At 34.3% G+C, this 23997-nt stretch overlaps 1 protein-coding gene across 1 annotated transcript in view; it reads left to right on the forward strand.

Moving 5' to 3' along the window:
• Positions 1-23997, forward strand: part of CCSER1 (coiled-coil serine rich protein 1) — a 1250826-nt gene that overhangs the window by 666122 nt on the left and 560707 nt on the right. Inside the window, exon 10 of the mRNA XM_060147099.1 lies at positions 15822-15899. Coding sequence (XP_060003082.1) covers positions 15822-15899 — 78 coding nt within the window. The remainder of the gene's footprint in view (positions 1-15821; positions 15900-23997) is intronic.

Consider the following 23997-nt stretch of genomic DNA (forward strand, 5'->3'; position numbering starts at 1 on the left):
CTCTCTTCTTATAAGGGCACCAGTCACATTGTATTTATTACCCATCTTAATCCAGTACAATCTCATTTTAATTTGATTACATCTTCAAAGATCCTATTTCCAAATAAGGTCACATTCACAAGTTCCAGGTAGACATGAATTTGGCTGGAGAACACTGTTCAACACAGTACAGAGGCTAGAAGTAAAAGATAGTGGTGGCTTGTGCACACCTGGCACACATGTATGCTCTATTCCCTTGCTCATCCCCAGGTAGTGGCAGTAAATATAAAAGGAAGAAGTGACTGTGAAATAAAATTTTAATTAACAGGTATCTCGCATGTGAAGGGGCCAAGCCCAAACAATCTGGGTGGTATTTCTCAGTCACAGCTTCTCTCATGTCTTTTGTGATCCGTCACTAAATGCCTACTGTTTTAACAGAGGAAATTCATGCCCCTAGCTTCTAAAGGATCTAGCTCTAAGGCATCTCCTTCAAATCCCTTTTTATATGTCTTTTAAAATTAGCTCCACCTTACTGAGGAGAGTACGAAATCAGAAGAAATTGATTAGTCTGTTAAAAGCACCAAAGAAATGAAACATATATTTGTTTAATCTACCATTACTTAAACTATGCCGGTATTTATATATAGTATAATGTGCTTTTTGAAAAAAAAATCTGAAAACTGGAAGAGTATTATTAGAATTGAAACAGAAAACATCATTCAGTTCTAGTTGAGAAAAAGAGTCTGTATGCTTTACATCTAGAATGTTGTGTGCAGTTAACTGGGTACAATATCTCCACCAATTTCAATTGCCAAAGTTGTAGAAATTCTCAATTTACATTTTTGATCCATCTATTTTTCTTGTGACCTAAACTCTTCTTAAATCTAGGTATATGTTCAGTTTGTACAATCTTTTATGGGTAATGAGCTCCATACATTTAAAATATGCTGTGTAATGGTATGTCCTCTGATTTCTTTAAAAAAATCACCTCCATTGCAGTTTGAAGTGGTGGGTTATGGAGATGTCAAGCAATTTCCAATGAGTCTGGTATCATAAAATAGGATGAAAACAAATGTGTTATCCAGATGTTTGTTTTATTGCTTTACTGACATTTCCTCTGTTTGTCTTTATATTTTTGACCCATTTTTCAAATATTTAAACATGAAATAAACCCCTTAACCCTTTGCCCTTTTCTACAACTTTTTCAGACTTTTCCTGAGGTAGGGTAACCAAAAACCAGACGCATCTAGTAACAAGTCAGCTGCTAACATTTGTGAGACTCAGGGCAAGAACACAAAAGGGGAATCACAGCATGTAAATCTAAAGATTTAAGTTATAAATCAAGCTTTAAAAACTGTTCAATAAAATATGTTCTAGCCTTGGGTCTTTTTTTAAAGATTTCTTTTGATGTGGATGATTTTTAAAGTCTACTGAATTTGTTATAGTATTGCTTCTGCTTTATATTTTGTTTTTTTTGGCTGCGAGGCATGTAGGATCTTAGCTTCCCGACCAGGGATCGAACCCACACCTCCTGCATTGGAAGGTGAAGTCTTAACTACTGGACTGCCAGGGAAGTCCCCCTAGCCTTGTGTCTTGATCAATATACTTTGCTAATGACTTGGAAAGCTGTGATCAAATTATAGATTTTTTTGGACTCCTTAGCATTCTGTGCAGGAACTTGGCAATGTGGAGAACCTGGCCCTTTACTACCCTAGATTGTGCCCCTTAGAGCCTCATGAACACATATGTGATCAACTCAGCTGTCCCATGGCCCTATCTCGGGCGACCCTCAGGAGGAATGACCTGGGTCATATCTTAAACCAGGCAATGAATTCCAGGGTTTTGGAGTATGGTTAGAAGCGAAAATGTGGCTTTGATTGTGGCATTTCCCTTATCCCTAGAGAATCCTCTCCCCATGGTCAGAGACATGGTGAGTGGATGGCCAGAATGGGTCCTGTAATACGAATGTCTCTTACGTAAGTTGAAGTACAATAGTGGCCAGTGCAGCTGTTAAGTATACAGCTAATGCTATAACACTTTTAATTTAAATTCTAGTGTTTGTAGTTGAAACTGGGTAATGAGTGCATAGGGATTCTTTGTGTTACTGTCCATACGGTTTGTTATATGTTAGCAATTTTCCTAACAAAAAACTGAGAAAATATTAATACATTTTAATATCTTCTTGGCAGTTCCAAGAAATTTTATGTTCTATGTGAGGAGGTTTGATTTGCTTGGTCACTGTTGTACTTGTTTATAATTCTACTGATGTCTTTAGTGATATGCCCTCATTAATGGTGGGTGAAAATAATCAATGTGCTCTGTAATGTTGCTTTCTCTTTCCTGAGTTCACCCTTGGACTGGCATCATTAAGAACTTGCAATAATTTTCCCTTTGTGTTTTTGTTTTTGTTTTTGTTTTTGTTTTTGTTTTTTTTTTGCGGTACGCGGGCCTCACTGTTGTGGCCTCTCCCGCTGCGGAGCACAGGCTCCGGACGCGCAGGCTCAGCGGCCATGGCTCACGGGCCCAGCCGCTCCGCGGCATGTGGGATCTTCCCGGACCGGGGCACAAACCCGCATCCCCTGCATCGGCAGGCGGACTCTCAACCACTGCGCCACCAGGGAAGCCCTCCCTTTGTTTTTATTCTTTATATTTAAATAAGCTTATGTTATTGACACTGAAGTCCTTTATAAGATGATGCTCAAATTCTTTTTCATCCACCCAATATCTAGTTGAAACTTGACTCAGAACACTGAATTTTCTTGTGTTGAATTACACTGCTTTTAAATTTTAAAAGTTAACTTTTCTCCTTATAGAGCGTCAATCTTTCAATACTGTTTTTCTTTCCATAAACTTAATCTTTAAATCCATGATTTAGAATCTAAATTTAGGATTATACTCTTTTAAGCAATCTTTGTATACTTTTTATATGTTTAAGGTATTCCTTTTCCTAATTCTAATCTACTCTTTGCAAGCCTTTCTTTGGCAAACTTCGGATAATAACAACCTCACGTATGTGTTCTTAGAGTGGTGCTGTATTTGAAATCCCACTCCTCAGGTGGGACTTGATCCCAGCCAAAACTCAGAGTGGGACTCGAACCCAAAATCTGGGTCTTGAACCCACCTGCACCTCAGATTGGGATTTGAACCCATGATCCCTGACTTAGGAGGGGACTTGACCCACTGTCTTTTAATTGAAACTTCTCACCTGGTGTCAGGATTTACTGAAGCTCTGGTTCTTTTGTCTCACCCCAGAAAGAATTCAGTGTGAGGCAAAGAGTGAGTTTCTTAGCATAAGATGTTTGTGAGAGATGGAAGTGGGCTGGCAAGGAAGCACAGCAGCCCTGAGAACAAAGGGGGCTACATTTTTACAATCAAACGGAAAAGTAGGTGGGGGAGAAGACTACTTTCTTCCTCATTCTTGGACAGACATCAAGACTTAAACCCTTAGTTCTCCTTTGGTCTTATATGGTGTAACTGGGACTGTGGTGATGCTATTTAAATCATATGCATATTAGCAAAATGGAGATAACATATACTAAAATATGGTAGTTAATCTCAGGTTTTGGTATAATGTCCCATTTCACCTAGTTTTCTTCTTTCCACTTTCACCTATGTTTATGTCTTGGCTACATGCAGAAATGCTACTCTTCAAGCACTATTAACTCTCTGACTTCATGTTACAAGATTCAGAACCCATATCTATTGTCTTGTGTTAACTATCAGGATTTGTGGTTTGAGTGCGTCTGGTACTCGAATGCACCTGGTCTTCCTTCAAGGTAGTGTGGATTGTTGCTAGGTTATGGTATTCTTTTCTTGAGTGGTCATTAGCTTACAACAGTTTCCCAAACTCCCTTAAAATTCCCTTTCTGTCCTTAATCCCCTAGTAGGATTTCTAAACTGACTAATTATTCTACTCTATCCCTATCATAATCACTATTACATACATTTCCTATATCAACCTCTGTTAATTTTATTAATAAGAGTACATTTCCTTTTTTCCCTATGTTAATTTATTTTTTTCTTAAATTTAATTTTTATTTTATATTGTATAGTTGATTTACAATGTTATGTAAGTTTCAGGTGTACAGCAAAGTGATTCAGTTATACACATACATATACCCATTTTATTTCAGATTCTTTTCCCATATAGGTTATTACAGAATATTGAGTAGAGTTCCCTGTGCTGTACAGTAGGTCCTTGTTGATTATCTATTTTATGTATAGTAGTGTATATATGTTAATCCCAACCTCCTAATTTATCCCTCCTCCCTACTTTTCCCCTTTGGTAACCGTAAAGTTTTTATTGAAGTCTGTGAGTCTGTTTCCATTTTATAAAGAAGTTCATTTGTATCATTTGTTTTAGATTCCACATATAAGTGATATCATATGATATTTGTCTTTCTCTGTCCGACTTACTTCACTTAGTATGATAATCTCTAGGTCCACCCATGTTGCTTCATTCTTTTTATGGCTGAGTAATATTACAGTGTGTGTGTGTGTGTGTGTGTGTGTGTACCACGTCTTCTTTATCCATTTCTCAGTTGATGAACATTAAGGTTGCTTCCATGTCTTTGCTATTGTAAATAGTGCTGCAGTGAACATCATGGTGCATGGATATTTTCAAATTATGGTTTTCTCTGTATATGTGCCCAGGAGTGAGATTGCTGGATCATATGGTAGTTCTATTTTTAGTTTTTTTAAGGAACCCCTATACCATTCTCCATAGTGGTTGTATCAATTTACATTCCCACCAACAGTGTAGGAGGGTTTCCTTTTCTCCACACCCTCTCCAGCATTTACTGCTTATAGACTTTTTGATGGCCAATCTGACCAGTGTGAAGTGATTCCTCATTGTAGTTTTAATTTGCATTTCTCTAATAATTCGAGATGATGAGCATCTTTCTATGTGCTTTTAGGCCATCTCTATGTCTTCTTTGGAGAAATGCCTATTTAGATCTTCCACCCATTTTTTAATTGTATTGTTTGTTTATTTGATATTGAGGTGCATGTACTGTTTGTAAATTTTGGAGATTAATCCTTGTCAGTTGCATCATTTGCAAATATTTTCTCCCATTCTGTGGGTTGTTTTTATGTTTTGCTTATGGTTTCCTTTACTGTGCAAAAGCTTTTCAGTTTAATTAGGTCCCATTTGTTTATTTTTGTTTTTATTTTCATTAGGAGGTGAATCCAAAAAGATATTGCTGCAATTTATGTCAAAGCATGTCCTGCCTATGTTTTCCTTTAGAAGTTTTATAGTATCTTGTCCTACATTTAAGTCTTTAATCCATTTTGAGTTTATTTTTCTGTATGATGTTAGAGAATGCTCTGATTTCATCCTTTTACATGTAGCTGTTCAGTTTTCCCAGCAACATTTATTGAAGAGACTGTCTTTTCTCTATTGTATATTCTTGCCTCCTTTGTCATAGATTAATTGACCATAGGTGTGTGAATTTATTTATGGGCTTTCTGTCCTGTTCCATTGAATGTATATTTCTGTTTTTGTGCTGGTACCATACTGTTTTGATTACTGTGTCTTGTAGTATAGTCTGAAGTCAGGGAGCCTGATTCCCCCAGCTCTGTTCTTCTTTCTTTCTATTGCTTTAGCTATTCAGGATCTTTTGTGTTTCAATTTTAATATTTTTTTGTTCCAGTTATGTGAAAAATGTCATTGGTAATTTGATAGGGATTGCATTGAATCTGTAGCTTGCCTTGGGTAGTATAGTCATTTTGACAATATTGATTCTTCCAATCCAAGAACATGCTCTATCTTTCCATCTGTTTGTGTCATCTTCAGTTTCTTTCATCCATTCCTTATAGTTTTTGGAGTACAGGTTTTTTGCCTCCTTAGGTAGGTTTATTCCTAAGTATTTTATTCTTTTTGATGCGATGGTTAATGGGATTGTTTCCTTAATTTCTATTTCTGATCTTTCATTTTTAGTGTATAGAAATAAAACAGATTTCTGTGTATTAATTGTGTATCCTGCAACTTTACCAAATTCATTGACGAGCTCTAATAGTTTTCTGGTGGCATATTTGGGATTTTCTATGTATAGTATCATGTCATCTGCAAACAATGACAGCTTTACTTCTTCTTTTCCAGTTTGGATTCCTTTCATTTCTTTTTCTTCTCTGATTGCTGTGGCTAGGACTTCCAGAATTATGTTGAATAAAAGTGGTGAGAGTGGACATCCTTCTCTTTTTCCTGATCTCAGAGGGAGTGCTTTCAGCTTTTCACCAATGAGTATGATGTTAGCTGTGGGTTTGTCATTTATTACTTTTATTCTGAGCTATATCCCCCCTATGCACACTTTCTGGAGAGCGCTTTTTTTTTTTTATCATAAATGGGTGTTGAATTTTATCAAAAGCTTTTTCTGGATCTATTGAGATGATCATATGTTTTGTCTTCAGTTTGTTAATCTGATGTTTCACATTGATTGGTTTGCAGATATTGAAAAATCCTTGCATCCCTGGGATAAATCCCACTTGAATCATGGTGTATGATCCTTCTAAAGTATTGTTGGATTTGGTTTGCTAGTATTTTGTTGATGATTTTTGCATCTGTGTTTATCAGTGATATTGGCGTGTAAAATTGTGTGTGTGTGCGTGTGTGGTATCTTTATCTGGTTTTGGTATCAGAGTGATGGTGGCCTCATAGAATGAGTTTGGGAGTGTTCCTTCCTTTGCAATTTTTGGAATAATTTGAGAAGGATAGGTGTTAGCTCTTCTCTAAATGTTTGATAGAATTTGCCTGTGAAGCCATTTCGTCCTGGACTTTTGTTTGTTGGGAGTTTTTAAATCACTGATTCAATTTCAGTACTGGCAACTGGTCTGTTCATATTTTCTTTTTCTTCCTGGTTCAATCTTGGGAAGTTGTACCTTTCTAAGAATTTGTCCATTTTCTAGGTTGTGTATTTTATTGTCATAGAATTGCTTGTAGTAATCTCTTACGATCCTTTGTATTTCTGTGGTTTCTGTTTTAACTTCTCCTTTTTTCATTTCTAATTTTATGGATTTGAGCCCTCAACCTTTTTTTCTTGATGAGACTGGCTAAAGGTTTATCAATTTTATTTATCTTTTCAAAGAACCATCTTTTAGTTACATTGATTTTTTTCTATTGTTTTCTTCATCTCTATTTCATTTATTTCTGCTCTGGTCTTTATAATTTCTTTCCTTCTACTAACTTTGGATTTTGTTTGTTCTTCTTTCTCTAGTTGGTTTAGGTATAAGGTTAGGTTGGTTATTTGAGATTTTTCTTGTTTCCTGAGGTAAGAGTCTATTCATATAAACGTCCCTCTTAGAACTGCTTTTGCTTCATCCTATAGGTTTTGGATCTTCATGCTTTCTTTTTCATTTGTCTCTAGGTATTTTTTGATTACCTCCTGGATTTCTTCAGTGATCCATTGGTTGTTTACTAACATACTATTTAACCTCCACATGTTTTTGTTTTTTTACAGTTTTTTTTCTGTAATTGATTTCTAATTTCATAGCACTGTGGTCAGAGAAGATGCTTGATATGATTTCAATTTTCTTAAATTTACCAAGTATTCTGCTGCTTTTGGATGGAAAATTCTATAAATATCAGTTAAGTCCATCTGGTCTAAACTGTCCTTTAAGTCCTGTGTTTTTTTATTCATTTTCTATCGGATAATCTGGCCATTGATGTAAGTAGGGTGTTAAAATCCCCTACTATTATTGTGTTACTGTCAGTTTCTCCTTTTATTGCTATTAGCATTGCCTTATATATTGAGGTGCTCCTATGTTGGGTGCATACATATTTACAATTGTTATATCTTCTTCTTGGGTTGATCCTTGATCATTATGTAGTGTCCTTCCTTGTCTCTTTTTACTGTCTTTAAAGGTTTTTTTGTCGTATATGAGTAATCTACTCCAGCTTTCTCTTGATTTCCATTTGCATGGAATACCCTTTTCCATCCCCCTCACTTTCAGTCTGTATGTGTCTGTAGGTCTGAAGTGAGTCTCTTGTAGACAGCATATATACGGGTCTTTTGTATCCATTCAGCTAGTCTCTGTCTTTTGGTTGGAGCATTTAATTCATTTACATTTAAGGTAATTATTGATATGTATGTTTTTATTACCATTTTATTAACTGTTTTGGCTTTGTTTTTGTAGGTCTTTTCTCTTCCCTTCCTCTTTTGTCCTCTTGTGATTTGAAGACTATCTTTAGTGTTGTGTTCGGATTGCTTTTTCTTTTTTGTGTGTTTATCTATTGTAGATTGTTGATTTGTGGTTCCCATGAGGTTTTGATATAGCAGTCTGTATATATACACAAGATTGTTTTAAGTTTCTGGTCTCGTAATTTCAAATGCATTTTCAGTATCCTGTATTTTTACTCTCCTCACAGTTGCTGGTTTTGATATCATATTTCTTTGTGGATGATCTCCTACCTTTGTTGTATGCTTGCCTTTACTGGTGAGCTTTCCTATTTGTAATTTTCTTGTTTCTAGTTGTGGTCTTTTTTTTTCCATCTAGAGAATTTCCTTTAGTGATTGTTGTAAAGCTGGTTTGGTGGTGCTGATTCTCTTAGCTTTGGCTTGTCTGTAAAGTGTTTTGATTTCTCTGTCAAATCTGAACTAGAGCCTTGCTGGGTAGAGTATTCTTGGTTGTAGACTTTTCCTTTCATCCCTTTAAATATATTGTACCACTCCCTTCTGGCCTGCAAAGTTTCTGCTGAAAAATCAGCTGATAACCTTATGGGGATTCCCTTGTATGCTATTTTTTGCTTTTCTCTTGTTGCTTTTAATATTTTATCCTTGTGTTTAATTTTTTTTAGTTTGATTAATATGTGTCTCAGCATGTTCCTCCTTGGGTTCATCCTGTATGGGACTCTCTGAGCTTTTTAGGCCTGATTGTATGTTTCCTTTCCCATATAGGGAAGTTTTTTCCTATTAATCTCTTCAAATATTTTCTCAGCTCCTTTCTCTCTTCCCCTTTAGGACCCTTATAATGTGAATGTTGGTGAGCTTAATATTGTCCCAGAGGTCTCATAGACTGCCCTCATTTCTTTTCATTCTTTTTTCTTTATTCTGTTCTGCAGAATAAAGCAGTGATTTCCATCAATCTGTCTTCCAGCTCACTTATTTGTTCTTCTGCCTCATTTCTACTATTGATTCCTTTTACTGTGTTCTTCATTTCAGTTATTGTATTGTTCATCTGTTTGTTCTTTAAATCTTCTAGCTCTTTGTTAAACATTTCATGTATCTTCTTGGACTGTGCCTCCAGTCTTTATCTGAAATCTTGGATTATCTTTACTATCATTACTCTGAATTCTTTTTCAGGAAGATTGCCTATCTCTACTTTACTTCATTGTTCTTCTGAGATTTTATCTTTTTCCTTCATCTGGAACGTATTTTTCTGCCATCTCGTTTTGTCAGACTTTCTCTGTTTGTGGCCTCCATTCCTCAGGCTGTAGGATTGTAGCTCCTCTCACTTCTGTGTCTGCCCCTTGGTTGGTGAGGTTGGTCCAGGGGCTTGTGCAGGTTTCCTGGTGGGAGGAACTGTTGCCTGCCCAGTGGTGGGTGGAGCTGGATCTTATCCCTCTGGTGGGTACAGCTATGTCAAGGGGTATGTTTGAGGCAGCTGTGGGATCAGGACAAATTTAGGCAGCCTGTCTGCTGATGGGTGGAGCTGTGTTCCCACCCTGTTGGTTGTTTGACCTCAGGCATACCAGCACTGGAGCCTGCAGACTGTTGGGTGAGGCCAGGTCTCAGTTGCCAAAATGGTGACCTCCAGGAGAGTTCATGCCAATGAATATTCACTGGGGCCTCTGCCACCAGTGTCCTTGCCCTCATGGTGAGTGGCAGTCGACCTTCACCTCCTCAGGAGACCCTTCAAGCCCTGCAGGTAGGCCTGGCCCAGGCTCCTGTGGAGTCACTGCTTTGCCCTGGGTCCCAGTGCACGTGAAACCTTGTGTGCGCCTTCCAAGAGTGGATTTTCTGTTTCCCCCAGCCCTCTGGAGCTCCTGCTCTCAAGCCCCACTGGCCTTCAAAGCCAAATGCTCTGGGGGCTCCTCCTCCCAATGCCAGACCCCCAGGCTGGAGAGCCTGATGTGGGGCTGAGAATTCTCACTCCTGTGGGAGAACCTCTGCAATATAATTATTTGCCAGTTTGTGGGTTGCCCACCCAGGGGGTATAGGATTTGATTATATCACGAAAGCACCTCTGCCACTGTTAGATCGTGGCTTCTTCTTTGTCTTTGGATGTAGAATATCTATTTTGGTAGATTCATGTCTTTTTTGTTGATGGTTGTTCAGTAGTTAGTTGTGATTTTGGTGTTTGGGTGAGAGGAAGTGAGCTCAAGTCCCTCTACTCCACCATCTTGTCTGTACCCTCAAGGGTATGTTTCCTCTTGTCATAGATTATAAATCTAACTACTGCAAGTAGGCCTGTTCCGTTTATTAAAAAATTATCTGCTTTTCGTCTTGAATCTCACAAACTTCTTTATAGGTAATTAAAATAATTTAAAATAAACAAGTTATTTCTTAGGATTATTTAATATTTTCTTTTCAGCTTGTTTACTGCACTTCATTTGACATTCGTAGTTTTTTAAAAGCTCTAGGAAATGATAGATGTTCATATCTAAGGTAAATGACATAGATTAATAAAATGGTAGTTTAAAATATTTATAATTTTTTGTTAATCAATATGGTATCTAATAATGCAAATAAATACAAATAAATTCTAAAAAAAAAAGTAAATAACTTCCAGTTCCTTAAGCTCCTTAGTCACTTGAGACTTTATTTTAAAAGCCAGTTTTACTGGCTTTGTGATTATTTTGTCTTTTTTTAAAAACCACATTTCCTCCTCCTCAGTCCTTCCTCAATGACATGTGCTTGCATGTGCACACATGAAAGTACAAAAATGTACATATATCAGTGAAATACACAGAAATGTACATATATCAGTGAAATACACATGATTGCCAGCTTTAGATGGTTTTATAGACATGTACACGTAAATGATTAAATGATTACAACAGCATGAACTTTAATTATTTGGAAATACATTTCCACAGTTTATCAGACTCAAGAATGTAAAAGGGACTAGCTTTAGTTCTCTCAATCCCTTTTCTGCTGCTCAGAAAATTTGACAATTTAAAATATACTTCCTTTTAAGTCTTAATCCTTATCAAGTGATACTTTGATGTGATATGACATTGTTATTATATTATTATATCTTTGATCAGGCATTTAATAGATATGTATGTATGATTAATGAAATTTAAATTTAAGAAATTAGGAACTAGCCTTTTTATATTGACAACATATATTGTAGAGGCAGTTTCTGTGACTGAACAACACATAAAACACACACACACATGCACCAGAAATGATTCCAACAGCTTAAGCAGAAGGTACTTTTAGATTACTCTGCTTGAACTGATCCTATTGTTAAAGGATTTCATGCCTTTCAACATTTAGTTTTTATTTCAGTTTGCTTTTTTACATCTTTCAATTTTATGTTATAACTCTATATTAACTTTATCATTTTATTCCTGACCCATGCTCCAAAATGCTTTGCTGGTTATAGTAATGGATATTTTATTGGATTGTAGTTCTTACAGGAAATAAACTGATAAAGCTTAAGTGTACTTAAATTGTTTTCACAGTAAAGCAGAATTACTTAGTAGAATTCATAAGAATATAGGCAGGATGAACACCAAGAGCAGTTTTATTATCATACTAGCTGTATAGTAACTATGCATTTCGTATGTGTCCTTGCATATATGAAATGGGAGCAGCAGTACCACTTGTAAGCTTTTCCAGAGTCAGAATATCTTTATAGAAAGTACACCTGGGTTTGGAGACAGATAAAGTTTTCCAACTTGCCTGTTTCACTTAATAGCCTGTGTGACCTTTAGCAACTGATTTCAACTTCCTAAGTGCCAGTTTCCTGTGCTTTTGAAAAGAGACAAAAACAGACATAGTGCATTCTTGAGAGGATTCATATAAATTACTTGGTACAGTGCCTGCCATATAACTATATTCTGTTAATGGCATCTATTATTGTTAGTAATAGTTGTAGTGGTAAAGATTACAGAGGTAGAGGGAAATGTGAATATAAGTAACTACTCTTAGTAAGTTTGTAAACTATGCATGTTTTCTTTGGTTTATATGCACTCATTTATGGTAGCAGGCTTTTATTATACAGATGTTATATTACTCTTAATGTCAGATGAAATTATTTGGAAATTTAGAGAGAAAATCATTATATATTTTTTAATTCATATAGCGGTATTATGTAAAATTCACATCTTCCACATATTCAAAAGTCAGATTGGTCAGCAGTGTAAAAACAGCAAATATAAATAATGAAATTCCTCTTTCTCATCCCATTTGGTTACATTTTTCCACAGAATATGCTAGTTATTTTTCTTTTAGTTAATTCTAAGCACACATGTTTTATGAATCTGAATTAAGAAAAAAGGGTGTGTTTTGTTAAGAATTATTGATATTGTCATTGCTTGGAAAGGAAAACTTAAGCATTTAGATATTTTGTTTGGGGTATAGAATTATTTATAAAGTGTATCTACCAAAAGTTGAGTTGTTTTAATACTCCTCTATCCGTCTGAGAGGGGTTAGAAGAAGATATTGCAATGTTTGCTTACATAGGAAAATACTGAAAGAAAGCCACTTAAATCACATGTATGTGTAAATTTATTGATGGTCCAGAAAAACAAAGTTTCATGTACTTCAATTGTTCCTCTTTTCCAGGTTGCTTCCTTCTAATTTTGTCTTTTATACAAGGTGAAAAGAAGTATTTAAATAAGTTCTGTTGTAATTTAGTTAAAATATTCTTACGGCCTTTCACTGTAAAATAATACTTCAAAAATTAAGGTAACTCTAAAATCCTTTGATGTAGAATTCTATCCTTTGTGGCATGGACTTGATTTACCACTCTAGTCTCATTTCGCACTATTGTCCCTTTCATTGTCTTTCCTTAGGCAGGTTTGAACTAGTAGCTGTTTATACATATCTTTGTCAGGGTCTCTCTGACTTTGAAATATTTGCAAATGTCATTGCCTGAGAAAGACCCCTATCCCTTCCACTCCAAGTGGCTAATAATAATTCATGTTTCTCATCTTAGTTGGGACGTCAGTAGCTTCTGCATTCTAGTTATTTAACTCTCCTATGTTTCCTCTCCAACATATACACATATCTCCAGCTTCTCTATAGTACCTTTACCTTATATAATGAGTACTAATTGTTTTTGATTTCTCTATCTTTCCACACTGGAAGTTTTGGTTTTTTTTTTATAAGAGAAGCTATTTTTCCCCCTTCCTGTCCCCTGTACCTTGAACAACACCCATAATGTGCATTTAATCAAAATTATAGATGAATTAAGGTGTGCAAATACATTTGCATCAGAAAGGTGAAATGTCTATTTCTCTATACTGAAATAAATCAATTTTAATCAAAATGTTTATTGTTAAATCAGTGTGGAAATGAAAATATAATGATGCTTTGTTTCTATTCCTGTATTATATATATAAATATATACATAGGCAATTAGTATATATTCATTTCTTACATAAGAAATAAAAATTATCTGCAGTTCCATCATCTAGTAATAGTTATTTTTGTTGTATATTTTCTATTTTGTTATCTATAATACTCTTGTTATTATATATTAAATTTGTCGATCCATATATTTCCATCTGTCTTTCAGAAATTCAAAAGACTCATTAAGACTTATCTCCCAACAACTATATAGTCTTTATTTAACTCTGTTATAGAAATTATCATAAAGTTCCATAAATGTTCTTCCTACTAAATAAAATTAACTTACACTGAATTATTTAATTCTTAATTTTGTGTACCTAAGTCAATTGGAAACATTTAATTTACTCTCCACATTTGAATATGGCATACAAGTGTATACATAATGAATAATTCAAATATGGCATATTTGTTGTGGAAATGCCTGCAAAAGGGAGTAGCAGTGAATTTTTCATTAGAAATGTCTGTGCTTTTTTCTTTTAAAACCTCTGAAGATAGCTATTCTTTATTTAGGGTTTATTTGTTTTGCTTTTATTAGGCTTTTGGTTAATGAAGCTTTTCGAGTTTTTCATTTATCTTGATTTAAATTTCCTTAGTCTTAAAACTCAGGCCAATGGGCCAGGGTTTACCAGTCCTTTTCAACTCCTATCTTCAGAGTGGAAGCCCTTGAAAATAAAAAAATGTGGGGAAAGCATAATGGGAGTATTTGCTATCTATTCTTCCCCACTGTATGCATTAGAGTGTAGTTTCTGATTCATATACAAACATTTATATACCTACAGATTTATAACTTATTTTTCTAATACTTAGGACTCCAACCCATTTCAAAAATTTTTCTAAACAACCATTCACTGAGAGCAAATGTTATTTGTTCCTTTACCTGCTACTACCTTTTTGCTCTCTTCCCAGTTCCAAAAGAAGTCTAAATAAACACAACTTGTTATATCTTGTTTTAAATTTATTTTGGAAAATGTGGCCACATTTTCACTTATCCTTTTCAAACAATTAAAACCTTCCCTTTTTACATTATATCTTCTTGAGTTATCTAATCTCCATTTTCATTTTTGTCTGAATAGCAGCACTAGAAGTTTTGTAATAGGGAAGTTAGAAGGTTGGGACATTAATAGTCCATAAAATATTTATTTTATATATTTCAGTGTCAAATTATGTTTACCTAACTTATGTATGTACTTTGATAAACAGCTTGGATAACTTGCATATCTCAGGAAGAATTTAAAGCAAAGAGAGGGTGAACAGAGAGGGGAAGGGAGGGGTGGCAGAGGGGAGGAGAGGAAGAGAGGTTTTGGTAGTGAGGTTTGTGATGACCACTGTCTCTCCCTGGAAGAAGTTAAATGATGAGTTAAATCAGTTTTTATCATTAAAATATTACACAACTATTGACCAAGTAAGAAAAACAAATTCTCCTTTACAGCAACATAAGGCAAAAACAGAATCTAGTGGAATCACGTGAACTTCTTGGGAAACTTAAGTTACTTAAACTTTGTAAACTGTATTGTTCTCCTTCAAAATGGGTGGTAATAGTAGTAAAACTCCCAAGATGAGATGTGATCATGTGAGTATAGCACTCCCAGCTGTGCCAGACACACAATGAACACATTACAATAATTATGCTCACGATCTCCTTTTAAGTGATACATTTAATAATAAGAGGACCCCAGCCAGAGGCCCAGTCACATTAGTTAATCAGAATTAGTACATTTGCATTTGAATTATGAAATCCCAGACATCCTTCATGCATTATGTCCCTTAGTTATAACAGGATTGGAGTCATGTCAGTTGCCTTAAACAACAGACTTCTAAATGTGTAGATTCCAGAAGGAGACAATTAAGAAGCAAAAAAATAAAGATAAAAAAATATAAACATGCTAAATGGAATACACTGGATGGTATTATTTATTGAAAATGTTTTGGATTTTAAATGTAAATGCTCTGAAAAGAGATCCGTAAAATCCTATCAATTTAATTTACCAAACCGAACAAAACACAACAGCTAACAAAAAACAGTATAATCATTTGATCTCACATTTAAGCAAATCATGTCTCTAGCATTCAACCATGATCCTGACTCAGTGGTTCCTATACTAAAAGAAAAGATGCCAAAGATGGAGTCATTATGACCTGAAATTTAAAGCTCTAAATGTTTAAGCTGATAAGTAAAGCACCGCCAGAATGAAGTATGCACACAAAGAATCATTAATTGTACAGTAACCAAAGTTTAATTAGTGGGGAATATTAGTGTAGAAGCACATGACTCACCAACAATGTGTTTTTGGTTTTGCTTTTTTTTTTTTTTTTTTTTTGCAGGACAAAGTTCAGCATTTACAGAAGGCTTTTGCTTCAAGAGTAGATAAATCCACACAAACTGAACTTCTAGGCTATGATGTAAGTAGCTATATAAAACCATTTTTATCTTTTTTATTGGTATTCAGACCTCCACAGCTTATTTACTTCTGCTGGTGCTGTGCCCATGCATTGATTTAATAGGATTTAGTGGTTCCCCATTCATCTTTTGCTCTTAAATAATCCCCAAATACCTTCTGGGACTGAAACAGATAATTACAGGCACCGACTAGCGTACCAGTGTCTTATTAATTTCTTTAAACCAACAACTCTAATACAGTCTTTTGAATTAGTGAATTTGCAGACATGTGGAAGAGACATATTAGAATACTAGGACAATTTATTTTGAAGAGAGTACTAACTTATTAACTGTTTGATAAAGTTACTGTGTTTGCAATCACTAAGGGCCAAGCGTATCATTTTTACATTCTGGCACATAAAAGGAAACACAGCTTTGCAGAGAAATTTACAATACTATTTTAGCTCTTGGACTTTGGTGCAGGTTGCAGAAAGTAACTTAATTGAAAGTTAGCATTTTGTTCTCAGTGTGCAATACTTGTTGAACTGTCAAAATAGGATTATAAAACATGTTTTAATACAAGATGGCTTCTAGTAACACTAAATGATTTTTGACAACTTTGATTCAAATACCTGTCTTAAATAAAGCAATGAAATTTTCACGTTGCCTAAGTTCATGACTTTAAATTTCCTTTTGATGGAAACATAAGGGAATTATCTTCTGTATCTTGTATCTAACATTTGTGAGAAATTTCTTTTTAAAAAAATGTATTATTTTTACCACTTTATTGACAAGTATTAGAAGAGAGAGAATTTTAAGTTTGATGAAGGAGTATAATGGTAAAATGTATGTCTATCTGCATGTCCTTGTGTTTATAACATAAATATGATGTTACCATTGTGTTGCCTTTCAAAGTATATTAACATATTTAACATAAAGCTGTCTCTATGAGGATACAAACCAAAGTTTTCAATTCCAGAAAAAATTGTTTTCAGATATTTATGTACATTATTTTTTAATTTAAAAAAACATTAAAAGCTATGCTTTTCTTTTGTGTTATTCTCTTACATTCATTTAATGTTTATTCTAGATACCTAAATATTCTAGATATCAATATTCTGACTATAATACTTCTTGAATACCAGTGCTATATGTTATTTAAATGATATTAATGTTTAATATTTTTTAAAATAAATGGTTTTTATTAAGTTCAAATGGATTTTACCACAATAATTCAATAGGGGAGGTAGCTAAGTTGTAGCTACTAGCAATTTCCTATTGCATTTTAATGCATATCTATGACCCATACTTCTCTTGTTTTTACAAAATTTCTTATATCAATGCTATTTAGTTCCCCAGACATGTAAATAAAAATTTAAAAAGCCATGATCATAGTTAATTCTTCATCATTCATAGCTTCTTTTCATACCTGACAGTGAGAGCTTAATGTATTTTACTGGTTAAAGAGTAATAATTTTTTGGTAGTGAGTCCTTAAAGGATCACCTTGTACAAGTTTCTGATATGATTTGGGTAGTCATTAACATAGAATGATATGTTCTAAAGATTTCATACTTTATACTTCCTGGTGATATATTGTAGGACAATCATCAGAATCAGCAAATTAATTACCAAAAATATGCATCTAGAACCCTATGCCAGTAACCAGATGTAAGTGTTGTAATAGATTTTAGGGCAATTTGTATTGAAAAAACTGGGGAGGGAAATACTTTAAATAAACAAAATAGAAATAAGTAAAGCATTTTAAATGTGATAAACTGTGTGACTATTTGGAATATTATTCATCAATAGTGTAACTTTTTTCATGACAGAAATATATTTTCTATACTTTTCAATATCTATTTATAACTCAATTTTTACATTTTTATATTCAATAAGAATCATTATCCTTTGACTTTAACATTTTGCTCACATTTTCTCAGGAAATATAATTTGACATTTTAATTTTTCACAAATATATATATACCAACTGTATGCTATATTTATTTGTAATTTGCAATAGTATTTATCAGAAAAAATGAGAAATCTTGTAGAAATCATGCACATTACGATGTTTTTTTGTCTCTTATTTTTTTTTCTAAAACTCAATATTCGCCACAAATTGTTCTTTACAGATCATTATGGATCATGTTTCAGTGATATGAATGTCAGTATATAAGGGACTACAAGTATCTATTAATATAATTTCCTTGGGAAGACAGCTGTTACTACAATTTTGCTTAAGAAAGGAAATAGAATCCCCAGAAGATACTAATTATAATGAAAACTATTAAAATAAATTTTCAAATATCGACTACAGTGAATAAGTTCAAAGGTTTGTACAATAAACAATTTCTAGCCTGTAACAGATTTATCAGGAGACTTGAAACTAATGTTAGAGTACAGTGTGCTCTGATTTCTAATGCACATGGCGAGAATTATTTAAAAGTAAATTCAGGGCTTCCCTGGTGGCACAGTGGTTGAGAGTCCGCCTGCCGATGCAGCGGACACGGGTTCGTGCCCCGGTCTGGGAAGATCCCACATGCCGCGGAGCGGCTGGGCCCGTGAGCCATGGCCGCTGAGCCTGCGCGTCCGGAGCCTGTGCTCCGCAACGGGAGAGGCCACAACAGTGAGAGGCCCGCGTACCGCAAAAAAAAAAAAAAAAAAAAAAAAAGTAAATTCAGAGTAACTCAGCAAGGGCCTGTAAACACAATAGTTCTTGTGATGAGGGAGATTGTTAAATAAATGATGAATGTGTCTTAAATAATCAATGCCAGTTTAACCTCTTTCACCCTCCTCTGTCTTCACAGGCTTAGTTTATTGAAAGATCAAAGAATAATTTCTTAGGTGTCACTTGAGTTATTAAAACTGGAGAGAATATGAATAGATTTTGTCAGGTAGCAATGTTGCCAATTACAAGGTTACATTAAGAGGTAGGCAAGATTCTTCTGATTACACCAGTTGTATAAGTAGATGCTTCAACAAAGCACATATGCTGCCTATAAACACTTTATAGTTTGAACTACTGCAAATAACATTTTGGTTAAAGTAATTGAGCATGAACAACCAAAATGCTATATTCTGGCAGTGAGAAAATTCAGATCGTTTTACTAATTTGACACGTTTATGAACAGTTTTTTAACTTCCTTTTGATGGTCTACAGAAGATTGTCATTTTAAATGTGGCTGATTGACTTTGGGTGTAAATTTTCCTTTCAATTAGTGCCTGAACTTGACTCAGAACTGTCACAGGATCTCTAGATTACTCTTAGAGGCAGAAGCACTAAAGTTTTAAGAAGATCTTCCTTTCATTAGTATATGTTTTACACTTATATTTAAAAAGAAGTGTTTAGTTGAACTAGGAATGCTTTGTTCATATTTTCTTTAAGAGTTTTAAAGTTACCAGGTATTTCATCAAATACTAGTAATCACTGTTAGTCTAAATGTCATTAGTGGTTTTCATTTGACTATTTAAAATCAACCGAATTGTGACATCACACATTTTGTCTGTCATGTATGAGTGAAGCATAAATCAGTTTAGAAATGTATGCTCACAGCACTGTGTTCTCCAAATATTTTAACGCATTTTCCAAATGGTGGGATTTACTTTGTAAATGCAGTTTTCTACTTAAGTAGTTGCATTATGAATACACACTTTGATAAACTCAAAACAATCACCTGTGTATTCTCAATTTATGCTGTTTTTCTTAGATTTAATTTTGGATCCCTCCCGGCACAGTTAGTAGTGTGCAGGGAGTTCTAACAAATATGAAATAGTTCATCATGTAAGGAATAAAAGTAATTAGTTTTTACTCTAATTGTTTTATTAGCTATTAGAGCAGGAGAATATTTTGTGTTATGCTAACACATTATGTCAGCTTATGGGTTAAGCCCAATGCTAAGAATTGAATAACTATCAGTTAGGCTCCCTCATCCAGCTGCTAATAAACTGTAGTTTCTTAAACCTATTTTGGATCCATTCGTTGCTATCATCTTTCTTAAATTCAGTGCTTATCCTGATCAAATATCAGTGTGCCCCAGTGTTTAGTAGATGAGTACCTTTCCCTAATATGCTTCATTCTTTATTATTTACTTATCTCAGGTATTTCTGTTAATTTTTACAAGTTAAAAAAATCAGATTTCAAAACAATGATATATTCTAGATTTTCTTTTGAACTACAGTTTTTCATATTACATTAAGGGTAACTTTCATATAGGAACATTGATGAAAAACACTGGAAACATCGACTGCCACAGGTGCTTGTTAATATTTAATGGAGGAATCAGCTTATCTTTTGGTGAAATGCTAAGGGCATCACTTTTGAAGATTCATACATGCATCGTTCAACAAATATTACTAAGTGCTTACTGGAAGCCAGGCCTTGTTCTAGGTACTTGAGATACATCCTTTAACCAAACAATAAATAATCCCGCAGGGAGCTTGCACTTTATTATACTTAAAGTAAAAAATATAATAAATAAGTAAAGTGTATGGTATGTTAGAAGCTACTAATGCAATGTAAAAGAGAAAAATAACACAGGGAAAAGATAATTGTGAATGTAGGGATGTGGTCAGGGCTATGATCCAAAAATTTTAAATAGAGTGACCTGGGCAGGTCTGAGGATGAGGTGTGAGGTGTGAGATGTGAGACTTGAAGGAGGTGAGGTGAAAAATCACCTTTAGCCAGAAATCCTTTTGTGATGTGCTCCTTGCAACTCCTCAAAGACCCTCAGTCAGAACAAATTGCTGTTATCTTGGCTGCAGGCCTAGAATAAGAATAGTTTGCTTCATTTAGAGGCCCTGCAATATGAAAAAAAAAAAATGCATTCTGGACAGTTAAACCCTAGAATCAGACCCAGTGCATCAAGAGACTCACATTAGGGGAGCCCAGACCACCTGAGGGAACAGCCTGCTCAGCCTCTTTCGATTATATTCACTTAGGGGCACTGAGAAGAAAACTGTCGAATTGACTATACTATGTAAATTACATTTGCTTTTCTTCTTTCTTTTTTTGCATGCATTCTCTCCAGCCTCTTCTCTGTGTACCACTCTTCTTCCAGCCCAGGCAGAGCTGAATCTATAAACTTTAAATGTATAGTTACACTTCATTGTATATTGGCACATCCCATTTATTAGAGGTGTGCTACTAACAGTGAACAAATAAAGAAAGCACTCAGTAATTACTTGGTGAAAATTAAATGAATAGATTAAGACTCTAATGATAATTTTTTTAATGATTTTATAATCATAAAATCAGTAACAAATCAGTATGCATTGTTTTACTTTATTCACAAAAATCATACAGAAGTACATATTGCTATCCTACATTTTTATTCTATATTTCTTTGTTATATCTAACAAATATTTTGCAGTGACTACTTTGTGCCTTTTAGAAGACGTATTAAATGCAAGTCAGCATAGACAACCAGTGATTTTAAAACATGGGTGACAACGTGCAGTTGTCCTTAACAGTATTGCATTGAATGGTTCCTTTTAAAAGTCTGAATCTTTATGTAGGAGCTAGGTCATTCCTGGAATGTCTCCAGGTCTTTAATTCATTTCTGGCTACATAGAATTGGTGTTAGTTAACTGATAATTCTTTCCTTAAGTGAATTTGTGGTTGAAATTCTCATGGGGAAAATAGCAAGGCTTAGTGTTAACTATGAAAATTCTCATAATTGTAAAAATATTCATTAAAACAAAGCAAAAGAGCACACCCACAAATATTTTATATAGCTTAAATTATGTAGGGGAGGAAAAATAACTTTCCCTCTAACCTTCTTGGTTGAGGTCTGCCCGCCACGGTAATAGAGACAGAATAACTGTAGAAAACAAACAGAAGTTTAGTAGCGTGTATACTTCCTGTATAAGTGGGACATACCCAGGAAAAGAGTAATTCCCTGATATGGCTCAGACCACCACCTTAAATACCACCTCCAGGTGAAGGCAAAGAAAATGGGGGTAGGGAGGGCAGTAACGGGAGGTTACCAGGAAAAACACAGTAAACAAGGGTATGGTTGTTGTGCAGATTTAAGTTGGTGCCCTCTTCATTGATAGAATTTTCTAGAGATTGGGTCATTCTCTTCCTGGTACCGAGAGAGAGACACCCTTACAATTGGAGGTTTGTCTTAAAAAATGTGAATTCTTCTTACAAAGGGTAACTTCTCAATTTTTTAGAGCTTCTCCTGCTGTTTCTTAAAAATAACCAGCTCAAGATAATCCATTTGCCAAAGAGGCATGTTTTGTGCTAGTATATTTTGCTCCCTTTCATCTACTAATAGTGATGATCATATTTGCTTAAAATTATGTTGACTCTGTGATAGCATTGATAGGAGAGAAGAAAAGTAGATATTTGTTGAAAAGAAAATTTCTCCCAACTCACTTCTACTTCCGTGTCATAGATTGCCATTTCTATAGGAAATCTAACTTCAAAATTTCAAATATTTGCCTTAGAAAACTTTAGAAGTTATTTTAGTATTTTCCAGTGTGCTAAGTGGCATTGCATAATAGGGGGTCCCTTCTGAAGGAAGAAAACACAATGTATACGCTACGGGCATCTCTCAATATCTGTTTATGATGTACTATGCAGTTGTAGCTAATCATAATTTGTATTAATTTAAGCTCTAAGACTTTCTTCAAGTACTTGTTCAATGTAAATCTTTGGAGATTTATATTATTCCTAGGGAAAGCAATGGTTTCCTTTAATGTGGTCTACAATCAGGAAAATCTGTAAAAGGACATTTATTCTTTAAATATATATATACACATGTATCTTTGCAATATAAATACAAAATATTTATATAGATAAATATATATATATACACCAAAACACATAGTCTCTCAATACACACAGAGAAACACCTGCATGATATAGGTATAAAAAATAATCTACTTTTATTTACTTATTATAGAAGGTAGGATTCGATGCAAATTTTTTTAAACTTTTGTATGTATATACTAAGAATTAACAAATTATACACTAATATGTTTTAAATGGCTATTTGAATTTTAATATGATTAAACTGGATTCATACAAATATTGGCTGAGTATATTTGTGATCCAATTATATTATACTTTGTATAAATTAATATTTAAATGTTTTTAAAGGTAATAGTCACAATGACTCCCTAAAAACATTACTTTTTCAATATGCAGAAATCATAAAACCATATATTCTAAATTGAAATGATAATGATGACAATTTTTTGCCTTAGCATAATGATGTGACAGTACTTTATTTTTTTCATTATACCAACTGATGGCTTTTCTATTTTGTCATGGTTGAGGCTTTGTTTAATCAGGCTATCAGATTTAATTAATTAAATTACTTCATTTTTTCCCCCTTCAGTTTTCTTATGATATCCGCTGTTCTCTGACAATCTCCTACTTGTAACTTGATTTCAGCAGCACAAAATAGGATAATATCTGTCAAGATCATTAGCACTCATAATGGTCTTTCTCTATCAAGAAGTTTCTCAACTACTTAACTCATACTTTGGAACTTGAGAATACTCGTATAGAGGAAGAAAAATTATTTTCCCTCTACCCTTATAATACAGAGTAACAAGACAAAAACATGTTTAGTAGCATGTGTACATATGGTATAGATGGGAGATACACAGGAAAACTAGGTTAATGCCCGAAATGTCCCAAGCTACCTTCTTAAATACTATCTCCAGCTAAAGACAAAAGAAAGATGTTGGGCAGCAGGGAGGCAAATTATAGAGGTTATCAGAAAAAGTAGAATAAACCAGGGTATGGTTGTTTGGCATATTTAAGTTGGTGCCTTCTCCATTTATAAAAGTTTGTAGAGATTTAATCATCCTCTCTTCTGGGTATAGAGAGGGAGATACCCTTAAAAGTAGAGATTTCCCTTATAAATGTTAATGTCTCTTACAAAAGGGTAACTTTTATTTAGTTTTCAGAGCTTCTCCTGTGTCTGCAATTACTTAGAAATAATCAGCTTAAGATGATCCTTATGCCAAAGAGACGTATTTTAGGGTGTCAAATTCTGCTCCCCTTAAGTCCTGCCTTTAAAACTTCCCCAAGAAGTCCCACAGTTCAGGAGCTGAGTTGATAAGTTGATCCATTATTTCACTGAACCAGTGTCTTAGTCCCGAGA

The sequence above is a fragment of the Lagenorhynchus albirostris genome, chromosome 4, assembly GCF_949774975.1.
Source record: "Lagenorhynchus albirostris chromosome 4, mLagAlb1.1, whole genome shotgun sequence".
NCBI lineage: Eukaryota > Metazoa > Chordata > Mammalia > Artiodactyla > Delphinidae > Lagenorhynchus > Lagenorhynchus albirostris.